Here is a 15612-nt window from a genome sequence, read left to right as displayed (position 1 = left end):
CAGCTGTCTGTCATGCCCGGTCCATATAGCCAAGTGTAACTCTCAACAAGGATTTGCCCTCAATTACATATCACATAACAGCCTATTCATTTCCTCAAAGGTGGTCGAATTCAGAAAATTGCTCCTTGTGGTTCTCTAGCAGTCCATTCTGTGTGCACTTGATGATGTTCATGCACAGTCCTGGCTCTGTAACTAGGAAACAGAGTGGCTCAGACCTAGCCATACACAATATCTGTTGGGCTCAAATATCAACACCCTCAATCGCTCATTCCTTTTTACCTCTCTTGACTGCATCTCTCAAGGCACTTTGTGTGAAAGTGGCTGCTACCGCATTGCTTGGAGAATGTCTCGAAACTCCTGAATTACTCAATGTAGACAAAATAACTACATTGTGAAATAAATTCCAGGAATCCCCTCAGGAAGAACAGACCTACAAGTACATAGACACAATATACAAATCAAACTCAAGTAATCTGTATAGCTGCACCACTTCCTCAATGTAAACAATCCAGCAAAACAGAATTGGACACTGCATCCCAGCACTGCAGTGTTCTGTGCTGGGACCTGCTGCTGTCCCCTCAAATAGCTCATTGTATCTGGCTCAGTCGCTGGTTTCCACTATCAAGAATTGGTTTTCCTTACAAACCGCTCTTACAAATAGTGCCTTCTCTAGGGTCGCATCCAGGTCTTTCAACACTGTGAGGCACTGATTCTAATGAAGTGTCTCGGGTCGTCGTCCCTCTCGTCTTTCAGCTGTGTCACTGTGAACCCCTTGAGCCCTCGTTGCCATGGAAGCACTGCCCTCTCTACCAGGCCACACAGCAAAAGTGGCACTAAACAGTGAGTGACTTAAGTATATTGAAACACTTTAGTATTAAGAATCCTTTTTACTAAAGTGTTTCAATAGACTTAAATCAGAAATGTTTAACTGCTACACATTGTTCTCCCTCAGTGTTGACAAATACCACTATTTGCAGACATAGAGGGATGACAATATGTAATAGTTTAAAAACAATTAAATGACCAATAATGTGACTATCAACCACTAAATGAAATAACAGATAAAAATGAATTTATGCCAATTATTTGTTAATTATTATAACATTAACAGCTGTTAATATATAATCTACTTTAATAACATTTTACAGTATCACTACAGTATAATACCTCAAACACATCAAGGAAACAAACACATATAGGAAACAAACACATATAGGAAACAAACATGGTCAATAATGACCAGGGGAAGGACAGCATCTACAGGTATGGCGTGGATGGCCTGAACTGGCATCATACCCATATCAGACCTTTCCACCATGTATATCCACACCTTGTGCACCCAGAAAACAATTACACTCAGTTCAGCATTTAATTTTCTGAGCCTGTCTATCCATTCAGGCCTTGATTGATACAGATCACTTAATACATGCAAAGACATGAAGACCATTTCGGTCCAGTTTAACATAGCACTGTATTGTAACTGTGTGTAACAACCAACCAAAAATGTTGCATTGCCATTGTGTTGGATATCTACCACCAGGCGTTGATGTTTTATGTTTTCAAGTTAAGTCAAAGTCAAGTCAAAGTCAAAGTAGCTTTATTGTCAATTACTTTGCATGTTAAGACATACAAAGGAATCGAAAAAAACGTTTCCCACTCTCCCACGGTGAAACATATAAGTGCACACGCACAACAACAGATAAGACAAGACATATAGATATACATATACATATAGTTATACACATACAGATACCTGTACAGCAGCATAAGTTTACTTTAAAGTGACAGGTAGTGCAAAAAAAGGCAGCAAAAGACATCCTGTGAGATGTATGTAACACATTGGCAGTGCAAGTATAACAGTAAGTGGTAAAGTGATAAAATTAAGGATTAAGGATCTGACTATTGTGAGACATCAGCTTAATTGTCACTTTCTCTGCTGTCCCATTGGTGGTGGTGGGGGTGGGGAAACCAGGTTGTTAGTGCAGAGAGATAATTAGTCAACTATATTACGGGCAGTTCATAGGCGGTCTTATTTGAGAGGGTGTTTATCTGGGCCAGGACACTGGGGTTCTGCAATTGTGGGTGGTGTAGTGACTGTGTTTTGAAAAAAAGAATGAAATGCATTTAGACTGATAACACATATCTGAAGGATAACACCTGACAAATGTTCCTGTGGCATCTGTGTATGATGTTTTATATGTCAACAAATGCCCATGAAAAGGCTGAAAATAGAAAAGAAACAAAGAGTGTAAAGTAATATTGAACAACACCGTTTATGAACCATGTCCTCAGAGAGATATCATCATAGCAAGGCCAAATGGATTTTCAGCAAGTATTTTAAAAAACTAAATTGAAGCAAATCTGCCCATGACTTCTCATTAATTTTTTTTCTTTTTCTTTGTCTAGGGAGTTACAACTCGAACCTTCGTCTTCAGAAAGGAAAAGCAGAATAATGAGAAGAGGTGTGTGCATGTATGTATGCGTGGTGATATAATGTCAAAGGGATATTTGCATGGGATTGCTGTCACACTTCTATCACAAAGAGTGCTCTCAATAATTCATGGGATGGCATCAAGACATTTCCTAGATCTTATTGCAGACAACAAGTTTCATTACGAGATGGGATAGATTTGGTTACTTCAGATAACAAAGGTGAAATTGGTGATTTAATTATCAATATAAATCAGTTATACATTGTGAAATCATCAAAATACTCCAGACTTACGGGAAAACGCACTGTGCATCAAAGAGCAAGGTTTAAATATATATTTTTTGCATTCACACTTTTTTTTACCAAGATTTGTATGCAGCCTCGTGTTAAAGGGTGTCTTTATATTGCTGTATTTCTGTCTGCTCCACTCTAGGCAAAGTCATATGATCAGCTGACTCTGGAAAGGGTCAGCAAGGCACGAGAATGGGCACGTCAATCACGGGATGACTGAACAAAAGACTAAGGCTTCATTATTCAAGCTTAATTATGTAATAATTGATAAAAAAAAAGTTTTAAGTAAGAACTTTTAACCACCACTATCAACAAGTAGAGATGCAATTGAACTATTTCAAGTTTAGCCTTTTTCTCGTGTTTGTCATCACTCCAGTAAACATTGTTAAGTTGACCTAAGGTTTACGCGGTTGTGGTTGAGGTCCCAACTGGTGAGGACGAGCTCTCTCATGTCACACCCAAGTCTAATAATTGATCTGATAGTGGGACCACTGCTCCTTTATCTACCGACCCAGATCCCACCCCACCGAAGTCTGGCACTTCCACGTAATCTTCACACCCATGACCTTATTGCCTACTCATAATAGAAGCCTTTTATTGAAACTGTTTATTGAACAGTTATTAGGGACAAAACACGAAATATGACATTGCTGTGGGCTACAGTCTTCACTGAATTCTCACGTTTGATTGGACAAAGTCAGAATTTCTAGAGCTTGCTCTTTTCGGTGCTAATAGTTAAGTTGAGGACCATTAATCTATCTGTGCTAAAAAAAAGTACAAGAACGGTGGTAGGATTTACTAAGGATTATTTTTTTTGTAAATATATTTTGTAAACTTTTATCTATTCTAACATCATCAAGCAATTCTACATGAAGGGATGCAGGACATGAACGTGATTGATTTATTTGTTTAATGTAATCAAGTAAATCATAAATTCGTCAGAGGACTACTAAATGATGGACCCTATACCCTCTAAAACAAAATTATTTTTAAAGTTTCCGATTATCCCTGGTTAAGTCTTACAAGTTTACTGAGCAGAGTAGCCTATCGAAACTACTTTTGATTGGATACATTTGCTTGACGCACCGCCCTTTCGTTGATTTAGTCCCGCCTTAATTGATGTTTTACAATGTCTGATTGGATGCTCAAGACAACCCGTCGCGTACCGTAAGTACGTCACGGCGACGGTGTTACGCAGTGATGATGGTGTGGCTCTCCTTGCCGCCGATTCAGATAGGTTGTTGGTTGAGTGTTAAAATCGTTTTTAGTTCAGTTTCTCCCGTATGGAGTTACGTACGGAGGCAGTAGTGGCCACATTGGAGATGTCGGAGATAAAGAGCCGAGAAGATGACCCTTCAGAGAGCAATGAGTATGAGTGTTTGCCACCCCATGCCTCCTTGACGACCCACATGACAGCAGGAGCGGTGGCTGGAATACTGGAGCACACGGTGATGTACCCCGTAGACTCTGTCAAGGTAAGACGTGCAAGTCTGTTTGCTACCTACTGGTATAGTCACTTTGGTTTCATAACAAGCAACACGACTATACGTTCATCAACACTACCTTCTAAAATCAAGAAATGCCTTCAAGTTTAGCCAAATGTGCCTGCTAGCTAGCTAGTTTAAGTAACATTAGCAAGCTTGCTAGCATGAGGCGCAGTCCAACAACGTTAGCTAACGTTATCCAAAGCAGCAGTGCTGACTTCGTGTAAACATTAATCCAAATCGAGTTGCCTGTACAAGGGAATCGGACGGAGTTTTAAACCCAGGCAGTTACGAGCATTAATTATTTAACTTACTGCAGGAACATTTGACTCCTCCACTTATCCCGTTCACTCCACACGTCAAAGTAAACTTCTGAATGACAGCAGTAACGTTAGTTTTAAAAGTCTTGCATGGCTGCAGGGCTGCATTAGTTGATGTAATTTGAGCCAAACACAAGAAATGGATAACATGTGTTTTTTTATCAGTTAACCTTAGATTTGCCACGTAAGGTTACCGCGATTTCGTGGTTAACGTTATCGTTGCATGTCTTGAGCGACTCTGACCACAAGACCACTCTGATCCTATCAGGTCCTGGTGAAGGTCATCAAGCAGGGTTGCCCTTGCTGATGTCTGAACGATGGAGAATAGCTGCCTAGTTAATTTTATCAATACGACGCTTGCCTCATGGATATACAGTATCGCGAGCTGTTGGAACGGCATTAGGAGTTCATTCATAACAGTTACCTTTCGCAAACCCCTTCAAACAGTGTCGGGAGATGGCATAACTCATGTCTACTCACAACATGCATACATGCATGGATTCGCAGTTATTTTCCTGTCGTTTCAATGTCGGTGTTTCCTTGAACATCCATGTTTAAGATCACTACGAGCTTACCGAAGCGGCATGATATTTTGTTTAGTTTGTCAGGTTTTAATTCATTTTTTGATTTCACTCGTCTGTGTGTGCCTTTTTGTATTTTTCATAGGCTTATGCTCTTGAGTATCATGTCAGGACACTGAGTCCAGTCCTAATCCTTCTTGCCATCTTAGTGCTGCTGCTTCAGTGCATAGGTACCGCCCTGAATTGCATCTACCTTGCCGGTTCAGAGCAAATAGACTGGCATGTCACTACAGTAAGGAAAGCCAAAAGGTTGACCGGCTTGCCCCAACAGTTCAGTTGCCTTGAAGTGCCAGAATGAAATTACCTGACTCTGTGCCAAACTAGCCTCCACAGCCAGTCAGCCAACTCTCAGGGGCCATTGTCACCATTTCCTCCTGGCCTGCCAGAGCTCACTCATTCAACCCTGTTTGTACGGTCCGTCCAAGAGCGGCGCACTAGTGAGGCCAGTGCTACGTGTCTGGACGGCACACATCCCATAGACACAGATAATGCCTCACTTACCAAGACCGTAAGCTGCTCCAGAAGAGGAAGTGATTGGATTTAGTAGAAACACATGTACCCTGATGTGAGCATGTAATAATTATTTCCTGCAGTAGCTGATGAGAAGGCTTTGTCTCAGAATGTAGTGCTACAGGATTAACCACTAATGCTTATCCTAGAGGGAGCTGCAGTTGTTGATTCAATTAATAAAGAGTTAAAACAAAACACTTTCACTATATTGAGGTCTTTTGAAACAAGGCATTCTCTTGTTTTTGTCAGTCGTGCTGTGGCCAAACATTAATAACAGCTGAGGAGGAGGCTGTAGATTTACTTCACCTAGGTATCAGTTGCATTGATAGTTGGAACGAGATTGTAGTTGTGCTGCTTATAGGTGTCAAATATATTTTAAAAAATTGATTAAGCACGTGTACATCATAAGACTAGTTGCCACAAGGTCATGAGCCTGAAACATGCATTTTGACATGGTGTTTTTTCTGAAGTTGTGTGTGGCTCAACTTCTGAATGAGGTTCTTTAAGAGGTTCAATGGAGGAAAAAATAGCAATGGCCTTAGTTATTTTAAGGAAGTTGTTACACACATATTCTGTCAATTGAATGGGTTTTGGTCAGGTTTTGTTCTTGGCTCAATGTGCAACATCCTCTTTCACACTAACAGAGGATGTCCAGGTTTTCCATAGTGCTTTAAAGTAATTTGTAGTTCAACTATGCCAGCCTAAGACATAAAGTACCTCAAGCGAGTACTGAAGTAATCAAGGTTTATGGTCACTTTGTTTTGTTTGCTCCATTGTGTTCTTTTTGTTTCTGTTTGTCTTTGCCCTATGTAAAGCGTCTTTGAGTACCTAGAAAAGCGCTATATAAATTTAGAGTATTATTATTATTATTACTACTACTGAGCAAGTTCACTGTGGAGTGGGTCTTTTCACTAGTAGGGTCTGTCTTTCCTATACAGTCATATTAAAAGACTTGTGTGGGGAAACTATATAACCTTGAAAAGCTTTTTCTCATTCATCTTTGCTAAGGATTAACCTCTGACCAGGTAGACATTCATTCATTCAAGGGTTCAGGTGAAAAAAGGGGCAAGGCATATATATCTGTGTTTCATTGGTTTACACCTTGTTTGACAAACAAAAGGTTTCCATGAAGACGTTAAAGTGACACTGAATGTGTAGTCAGCATTAACCTGCATTTGTGTCAAAGTATTATGATTGTAGGCCTAGCTGTCTCATAGGAGTGTCCTTTTAAAATTCATTGTTTAACAAAGATGTCAAAGATTTCCTCGTATGAGGAAGATTATTCCTCTATGCTTATCTTTTCATATCCTGATTACATTTGACAATAGTTAGCCTGTATTCATTTATTCACATTTTTTTTGTTGCTATATTTATTTGAAGGAAGGGTCAGTGAGTATGTTGTATGCATGATGACAAGCCTTGTGTTTATTTCCTCATTTAATCTATTCCCTTGCCCAAAACACGCTTTTCGTGTGGAGGAAGGCGAGACTAACTAAAAGCTTCGGCTTTGTCTAGATTTGCAGCTAGTGGGTGATTCATCAGCCGGTCTGGGAGATGAATCAGAGCCATTAAGCAATTACAGAAGGGCCAGAATGGGGAAAGAGAACAACCTGATGCTCTCGGAACATAGACATCAAGAGGTAGAGAGCAGACAGATTCACCTCTCTGTTAACCAGGCTCCCGAGGACGCTTTAGAGAATATCTGCTCTCGGAGACTCACAGGCTTGTCTGCACTACAAGACAAGAGCTGTAACCTTTAGCACAGAGGGGGACTAGTGTCCTTGTAAGGGCCCGCAGAAAGGGTGTGGGGTTTATCAGACTGACCCAGGCGTGTACCGTGTGGGTGGGTGGGTGGGTGGGTGGGTGTGTGCGCGTGTACACGCCTGCATGTGTTAAATCGGCACCATGCAGATGAAGGGTGGACTTAATCACCCACCCCCATGGTGCTGATTAGCTAACTGACACACAGCACTTTTACAAAAAAAAAAGCATAAAAATGGAAAAAAAAACAAAAAACAACATACAACCTTGTGTGTTGTGTAGAATCAAACTTTCCCTTCTGCTTGCACACCACATACAAACTTACAAGTCCACAATTATGTATGTGCTGGCAGTGCCAAAACACAAACACCCTTTTGCCACATTCCTGTGTACTCAGGAATTTGTATGTTTTGGCCCCTAACTCGACCACAATTGGGTGACCCGACCTTAACCCTTTCAGTCTCTCCTAGTTTCGTAGCTTCCTGGTCGGGCGCTGAGCTAGCATGGCAGAACCTTGGACTCCCTCTTGGTTTTTAAGAGTAGTGCTCAGAAATTCTCTGCGTTCTGATGACTGGCGGGGCGATACCTGTGCCGGTATTTGGCATCCCTCTTGTAGTGGCATGTGAGTGTACCAGTGCTGCTGCTGGAGAGCTCGTCTCTGTGGGGTTATACGACCGACCTCCAGCCCAGCTTTTCCAGGCAGCCCAGGCGGTGCTGTGAGCTCTGGAGATTTGTTTTCCACTTCAGTGCTAAAGGGGCTTCCACCCTCCCCATGCCAGACAATAAGGCAGGGGGGGGAAAAGCAGCAGAATTGATCGTTCTGCGTTCGTCAGTCTGAATGGTTGTGCCTCACAATTGTTATGTGGTATGTTTTCAATGGACTAAAGAGCAGTTGTATCCCTCTTTTGTGTTTTTGCTGTGAATCTGCACAGTGTGAAAGGTTTGAATGATCAAGTGGTATAAAGTTCTCTTTGCCTTTCTTTTTCGGGCATTTTTGTGGCAGCCCTAATTCAGGGCCTCACGGTTATTCCAGTATAACTAGTTGGTAAAGTGCTGACGAGTCCACGGGTATGACGTTGGCCAAGTCAAGGCGTGCTGCGTGATTGCTTACCAGTCAGCCATAAATCTACACACCATTTTTTTTTACAGCGCTTCCCGACATTTGTCTTCACCAAATGTGTCCTATTTCCTCTTCTGAGGTTTAAGGCCTGTCAAGAATGCGTTTCCTCATCAGGCTGGCAAAGAAGAATGGCAGGCAAAGAACACGCAAATACAAGTTGGCGTTTGACGTGGCTGGAATTGCTTCTGCTCATTGTCTTGTCCTCGTCACTCCTCCCTTACGTCCTGATATATAAGACTCATCCGTCATATTTGGAAGTTCTCATAGAGGTCTGCATTTAAGGAAATCAGGGGAGGAAAAACGTCCCCTGTTGAACCAGACAATCAAGATTACAGTTGAGTCAAGTAAGCCAGAGATACTGGGCACTGGTGAGGTCAGGGCAGTGGTGAGAGGTGGCCAAAACCCTGCAGTGCTGCTGGTTAAGCTGCTCCCAGGGCTTCGGTGACTCAACACTCCTTCAGTCTGGAGCCAACTGCTTCAGTGCAGGGCCACACTTCACCATATAAAACCTCACTGTAGTGTGGGATTGCACTGCCCTATTAAGTGTTGTCCAAACCAGTTAACCGGACATTTCAACAGCTCACATTTCGAGCCTGTGATCGTAGCATCACCTGCACTATGCTGCTCCAGTAGGACTACAGACAAGAACTTTGCCCGAGACGAGCAGTGGTGTGTTGGAGACCTGATTCTATGGAAGCCAGCAGCCTTGAGTGGCAAACTATACCGTATTAATTACTGTAATGGATCCACGTTGCGGAGGATGTTGGCACCTGGGGAGGAGCGGGTGGAATGCCACAGGGTGTCAGGATACATTGTGTGGCCCGTCTGGCTTCTGACAGCTTTTGGCTGCGCTCCCACTAGCTGTAGAGTTGTGTAGTGAGGTACTGTTTCCTCAGTTTTAGCGTCTGTTGGTTTGGTAACAAAGTCTCGTGTCTGTTCTTTACACATCTTAAAATAAAAATAACATTTAAAATGTAAGAATGCATAGTCAATATTGATGTTTTTAAACCATTCATGAGCAGTCAGTGTGAACTGTTATTACAGTATGAACATTAAGAGATCACAAGAGGTAGCTATAGGCCTAGGGTTTGCCTGTGTAATTTCAGCAGCCTTAGAGGCTTGTGTTAGCTGCTGTATGATTATAGTGTGGGCATGATAAGTTTGGTCGACATGTGTTCAAGATTCTGCCAAGGTAATTAGCCATGTTTGGGGGCATTAGTTAGGTATGATGCCCCCTGTGCTGATGTGTGTTGATCAGTCTTAGTGCTGTCTGACATTCATTCCCCTGCTTTGGGGCTTATGTGGTATAAAGCTGTTAAGTAGAGAGATTTGCCAGGATAAGGGAACCAGAGAGAATGCTGAAACAGTGCTCAATGGCATCCTGAGCGCACCGTACTTAGTTTATCAAAATGTACCTTTTGCGCAATAGAGGTGAGTTGTCTGACAGTCAAACATTAGTATATTCAACTTGCCATGCTCATAAGGTATGCTCAATCATGATGTTTAAGACAGATAGCCTAATTTGATCTTATATCACACAGACCTAAGGCCTAGGTCTGTTTTATTGGAGAAAGTGAATCAAGATACCCCCCCATGGCTGTACTGTTAGTGTTGTCTGTGTCTAGTGTTGTGTGGTGCTGTGATGCAAGAGGCAAGGTCAAAGAGGACTGATCGTTACCAGGAGGAAGTGATGTGGGAGGAATCGGATTGTGGCAGATGAGGGAACTGCACTAGGCTGTTTGTTTACTCTGTTATAAATAGCTCCAATAGACTTGAGTGTGTTTGACATCAGAACCGAACGTGGTTGGTTTCTTGAGGCAGTCAGTGAAAGAAAAACAAATTTCATTTTCATCTCATTTTGAGTGTTGTGCTTCACCAGTAGCCTCAGCATACTTGAAACAAAGGGAAAGTACAGAGTGACGTTGCCCTGGCATTTCGTCATTTCAAAAATGTTCAATTGTTTTGTGCGTGTGTGCTGGGTGTCCTTTTGTACAGATGTGTCAGTCCGGAGTTTGTTGCGCAAGTGTTTTGTTATAGTCTCCCATGCCAAAGCATTCGTACAGCACAAAGCATGTTTTTATTTCACTGAAAAATGTAGGGAAGCCCCCAAAGACAGCCTGCCTCTATCTTTCTCTGCATATTGCTTTGGGTTTCCTTCCCCTCTTTTAACAATAAAATATCATTTCATTTCCGTCAGATATGTTCACAAATTCAGAGATCTCAAAGTCTCCTTGAAGAAACCGTCTGAACAACACTGTGCCTTTTTAAAAAAATATCTAACAATTGTCTGTTCCCGTTCCGACTTGGACAGGAAATTTGTCTGAATATCAAATTTGAATGATTGGGAATAGATTTCTCTCAAAACACAGGGTGGGTTTTCTGGGCTTTCCAATTATATATTCCTCTTTTTATTTATTTATGTTCTTTTTAAGTTGAAAACAATCTCAACCTAATAATTCCTTAAACCCCAATTTTTAATCCCTCATTATTCCCTACTCCTCTTTTCCATGTCCATTGTCTTCTTTCTTCTACTCCGTCTTTCTCTCCGTCTCATTCCTTTCTGCCATTTTATTTCGTGTTTAATCAGACGCGGATGCAGAGTCTACAGCCGGACCCGAAGGCCCAGTACCGAGGCGTTTACGAGGCCCTGCAGAGAATCGTTCGCACCGAAGGCGTCCTGCGGCCCCTCAGGGGCCTCAACATCACGATGCTGGGGGCCGGCCCTGCCCACGCCCTGTACTTCGCCTGCTACGAGCGGGTCAAGCGCTCCCTCAGCGACATCATCCAGAACGGGGGGAACAGCCACATAGCTAACGGTACAGTCTGCCTGAGCCCTTAACCCAAGTAGCTCTAGTCACTTGGCTTGCATTACCTAAGCCTGTAGCCTCCTGCTCTCATCCTCAGCAGCAAATGATTTGAAACAGGCTTCATTTTGAGACCCTGTAAAAACCCTTATGCCACTCTGACCTATTTCTCAAATCAGCCAGAAGCGTGTCATAGATTCCCGTGCCTTGAAGTCATGTGTTGTTTATGAGCTCTTCCAGCAAGACCATTTACATAATATAGTGAACTGCGTGAAGTTTCTATGTCAGTGTTGTACAAAAGAAGAGAGCAAAAGGTAGTTTTATATGTTTTACTTGTAGAGTTGTTGATGTCGTTGTTATTATTAGCATGTTTATTAGTAAGTGCTAGCTTTAGGGTTAGCCCACCTAGCAGACTTGTTGCATGAAGTGCATTTAGAATCTGTGTCCAACAATTTCAAGCATGAATTTGCCTTGTAGAGACATGAAATGCATTTTCATGCCCCGTAGCTGAAATGTTCCCAGGTACCAATATGAAGTAATTACCTCCATGAACAAGGGAAATACATATGCACTCTTAAAGCTGCAGCCAATTCAACAGTCATTACTATGGCTAGTGGCTATGGCTTCATTACTATGGCTTAGGACATTGAGGAGACATACTTGCTGAAATCTTGTAAGTGTGAAATCAAAATTGAATAAGGTGTTGCAATTAGGGGTGGTTTTGGGGACTTGAAGGAGGACTTCAATAAAGGGAACCACGAATTATTCCTTTCAGAACAGTCTTTGTTGAATCCATTTCTTTTGTTTTTATTCTTGTTTTTTTTTGTTTGTGACTTAATAGCTCCAATCCTTCTGTGCGCAGGCCACAAAGTGTGAGCGCTGACACCACTGGTTCAGCCTTAACATGGTGACTGATTCTGCTCTTTGTGTCCCCTCACAGGCGTGGCGGGGAGTGTAGCCACTGTTCTCCATGACGCTGTGATGAACCCAGCTGAAGGTACCAGCCAATCAGATGCTGTCCAGTTTATTATCAGATGCCCAATGAGCTGTGATAGAGACGCTTTGACTGCAGCAGTGATGTCAGGTCAAACTTGATCGTTAGCTAGTCAACCTCAGGGATGGCCCATGTAAGTGATTGGAGAATAACTAAACCATATGTGTTCATAGGTGTGCCTTTACAGCGCAGTTTACACGCACATCTACCATCATTCAGAAAGGTCAGAAGCAGGAAACAAAATGCACACAGTATCCACAGACAAAATGAAGAACTCAAAGGAATGTATTCAAATGTCCCATTACAAAGGTGCTTTACAAAGTTACAGACTTAAGAGGAGCAGCGGTCATTTTCTGAGTCACCTTTTGACATGGATCTCAGAATGATCTTGATGTGTCTGGGAAATAACTTAACAACCACAGAATGAAGTGTACATTATTCACTGCATATTTTGAATGAGCTGATTACCTGTTTCTAGATCAGTCTGGATTGCCACTCCTCTCTGATCTGTATCTAATTTTCCTCTCCTACACTCCCATTGTTCTCTCTCTCTCTCTCGCTCTCTGTCTCTCTCTCTCTCTCTCTCTCTCTGTGTCTCTCTGTCCTTGCCCTCCTGCCCCCGTCTTCAGTCATAAAGCAGCGCATGCAGATGTTCAACTCTCCGTACCGGGGTCTGTGGGACTGCATCGTGACGGTGACCCGGCGCGAGGGCGTGGCGGCCTTCTACCGCAGCTACAGCACGCAGCTGACCATGAACATCCCCTTCCAGGCGGTGCACTTCATCACGTACGAGCAGACGCAGGAGCGGCTCAACCCGGAGCGCCGTTACCGGCCCACCAGCCACATCGTGTCGGGGGCGGCGGCCGGGGCGCTGTCGGCGGCCGTCACCACGCCGCTGGACGTGTGCAAGACGCTGCTGAACACGCAGGAGCACGGCGCGCTGCGCTCCAGCGGTCAGGTGGGCGGCCACCTGTCGGGCATGGCCAACACGTTCAGGACGGTGTACCGGCTGGGCGGTGCCCCGGCCTTCTTCAAGGGCGTGCAGGCGCGCATCATCTACCAGATGCCTTCCACGGCCATCGCCTGGTCCGTCTACGAGTTCTTCAAGTACTTCCTCACCCGACAGCAGCACGAGCATCTGCAGCAGCAGCAGCAGCAGCAGCGTGGCCACGGACATCAGCACCGAGAGCCCAAGCAGGAGGCAGGGTCCGGTCCCACATGAGGCTCTCAGGCTCTGACAGGGAGCAGCGGGCCTCTGAGAGAATATGGGCGGGGGGGGGACCGTACAGGGTTGGCCACAACAGGCCCCCCGTGTCATTCCACTAAAAGAGGGCACTTTGAAACATTTGCTGTCATTTAGGTAGGACCTTGTGTTCATTTGTCATCATCAGTTATTATTATTGTTATTATTCTCTTTTTCTTTTTTTTTTTTTTAAATAATGTCATAAATCCATCTGCTTGTCATACACTTTCCCATCAATATTCCCCTGGTGTCTGGACCATAGAAAGGCACTCAAATAGTGCTGTCAAATGGAGAGACTCTCGGCATAAACACAGGGTCTTTGGCCAGGAAGGGGATGAGAGAAAATGGCCTCTTGGAATGGTAGCGGTGGTTATTTCCCATCCCCTCCCCTCATCCTGCTTCACACCGTTTTCTTGCCATACACAACCCCCCCCCCCCCCCCCGTCAATGTCTGTGTGGTGACGGAGTCTCCACTCATCACAGTGTGCTTGGCTTCATCCGTTTGTTTATGGATTTTGTGTAGGAAAATTTGTATTTATTTTATTGGCTAAGCCAAGGTCGCGTTTCAAGGATCTCAGAAGAGCCGTGGGGTTTGTGTGCTTGTTTCACTTCCGTGTGTTTTTTTTTAAAGGACTGTTTAATTGAGCACATTCCTCAGTTCTGCACGCTAAACACAGCAATGGTGGGTCTTTTTTTTTTCTTCTCCATGTTGTGCCTCTATCACCGCCACTGGCCGGTTAGACTTGAAACCTTATTGGCTTTTATTTTGAACGCTGGAGGACCAGAAGTGCTGTTGTGTCAGGGTGACTGAGATCGTGGATTCCAGTTGAGATGTATGTATATTCTGCCCAGTGCTACCTTTTGCAACATTATGCAGAAATGAATCTCATATGTGAGATGGCTACTTTGGTTAAAGCAGAATGGCTCTTCCATGAAGAGGCACAAGAGAAGTATCCTTTGTTCATGTGACGTGAAGTTTTGGTAGCATGCCCAGGGCATACCCAGGCATTTTCACCATGTCATTCTCTTGCATAGCAGACTGAAGAGTTTTATTTTGTACCATACATCATTTTTCCAGCCTTCATCACTCCATAAAACATATTAACGAGCCAGTGGCTCTTTGCAGTGCTTAGTCATAAGTTCATTGTTGAAATCTTAAATTGAAGACAAGCGCACAGCTCTTAGTCGGCATTCATGGAGTGGATCAGTTTGATGGATTCTCACTCCATGGTCACACTCTTGCATTCTCACAGTAAACAAACTGAGAAGGTATGTAAATATGTATATGTGAAAAACCACATTACCTGTGAGGACTGTCTTGCAGAAGTCCATGTTATCCATTCTTCACTCACATAGGTCTGTGTCTCTGCCTGGGTGTGTAGATGTATATGTATTGGAACACTCGCGCACAACAGAAATCTCACATACAAATGTACAGGCTATATGGGTGCTTGGATGGCCCACAAAGGTTTGCCTTTTTTTGTGCAGAGCACTTGGCTTGCTCTGGAATCACGCACAACTCTATAGACTTGTAATAGTGATGTTAAATGTTTAGAGTAATGTTAGCTTTGACAGGTTTGTCCTCCTCTTTTTTGTGTGTGTGTGTGTGTGTGTGTGTGTGTGTGTGTGTGTGTGTGTGTGTGTGTGTGTGTGTGTGTGTGTGTGTGTGTGTGTGTGTGTGTGTGTGTGTGTGTGTGTGTGTGCCTATGAACGCTTAGGTGTGTGTGTGTGTGTGTGTGTGTGTTTGCATGCATGCATGCGCTTGGGTGTGTGTCTGTGTGTGCGTTTGGGGGTGTGTGCGCGTGGGTGTGTCTGGGCTCTTGTACAGGTGTGGCTTAACAGACTGGTCACAGATGAACAGTAAATCGAGGCGCACAAACCAAACGCATGGGGTGTGGAAAGCGTGACCACATGTCTTAACACTCTTAAACATCTGTGATGTTTTTTATTTGTATCTTCTTCTGTATATTCTTAATTGAAATCTAATATAATGTAATGCTTGTAAGTATTAGCTGATTTTCTGTAACAATGCAAGTATGAACTTACACAGCATGGGCTAATTCAAAATGGAAG

At 43.3% G+C, this 15612-nt stretch overlaps 1 protein-coding gene across 1 annotated transcript; it reads left to right on the top strand.

Moving 5' to 3' along the window:
- Positions 1-3071: 3071 nt before the first annotated feature.
- Positions 3072-15200, top strand: slc25a37 (solute carrier family 25 member 37). The gene is made up of 4 exons (XM_042705811.1): positions 3072-4197; positions 11086-11314; positions 12243-12299; positions 12926-15200. The coding sequence occupies exons 1-4, from the start codon at positions 4006-4008 to the stop codon at positions 13516-13518; spliced, it is 1071 nt and encodes a 356-aa protein (XP_042561745.1). The 5' UTR covers positions 3072-4005; the 3' UTR covers positions 13519-15200.
- Positions 15201-15612: the final 412 nt, after the last annotated feature.

Source organism: Clupea harengus, unplaced genomic scaffold (assembly GCF_900700415.2).
Source record: "Clupea harengus unplaced genomic scaffold, Ch_v2.0.2, whole genome shotgun sequence".
Lineage (NCBI taxonomy): Eukaryota > Metazoa > Chordata > Actinopteri > Clupeiformes > Clupeidae > Clupea > Clupea harengus.
Note: the sequence above shows the minus strand (reverse complement) of the source record. Positions and strands in the feature narration are given on the sequence as shown.

What these genes read in the sequence shown, in the direction of transcription:
- slc25a37 (XM_042705811.1), top strand. Translation starts at nt 4,006, where the DNA reads ATGGAGTTACGTACGGAGGCAGTAGTGGCCACATTGGAGATGTCGGAG. An exon ending in ACCCCGTAGACTCTGTCAAG is followed by an intron (nt 4,198 to 11,085) that starts GTAAGACGTGCA and finishes GTGTTTAATCAG; the next exon opens with ACGCGGATGCAGAGTCTACA. An exon ending in TGTGATGAACCCAGCTGAAG is followed by an intron (nt 12,300 to 12,925) that starts GTACCAGCCAAT and finishes CCCCGTCTTCAG; the next exon opens with TCATAAAGCAGCGCATGCAG.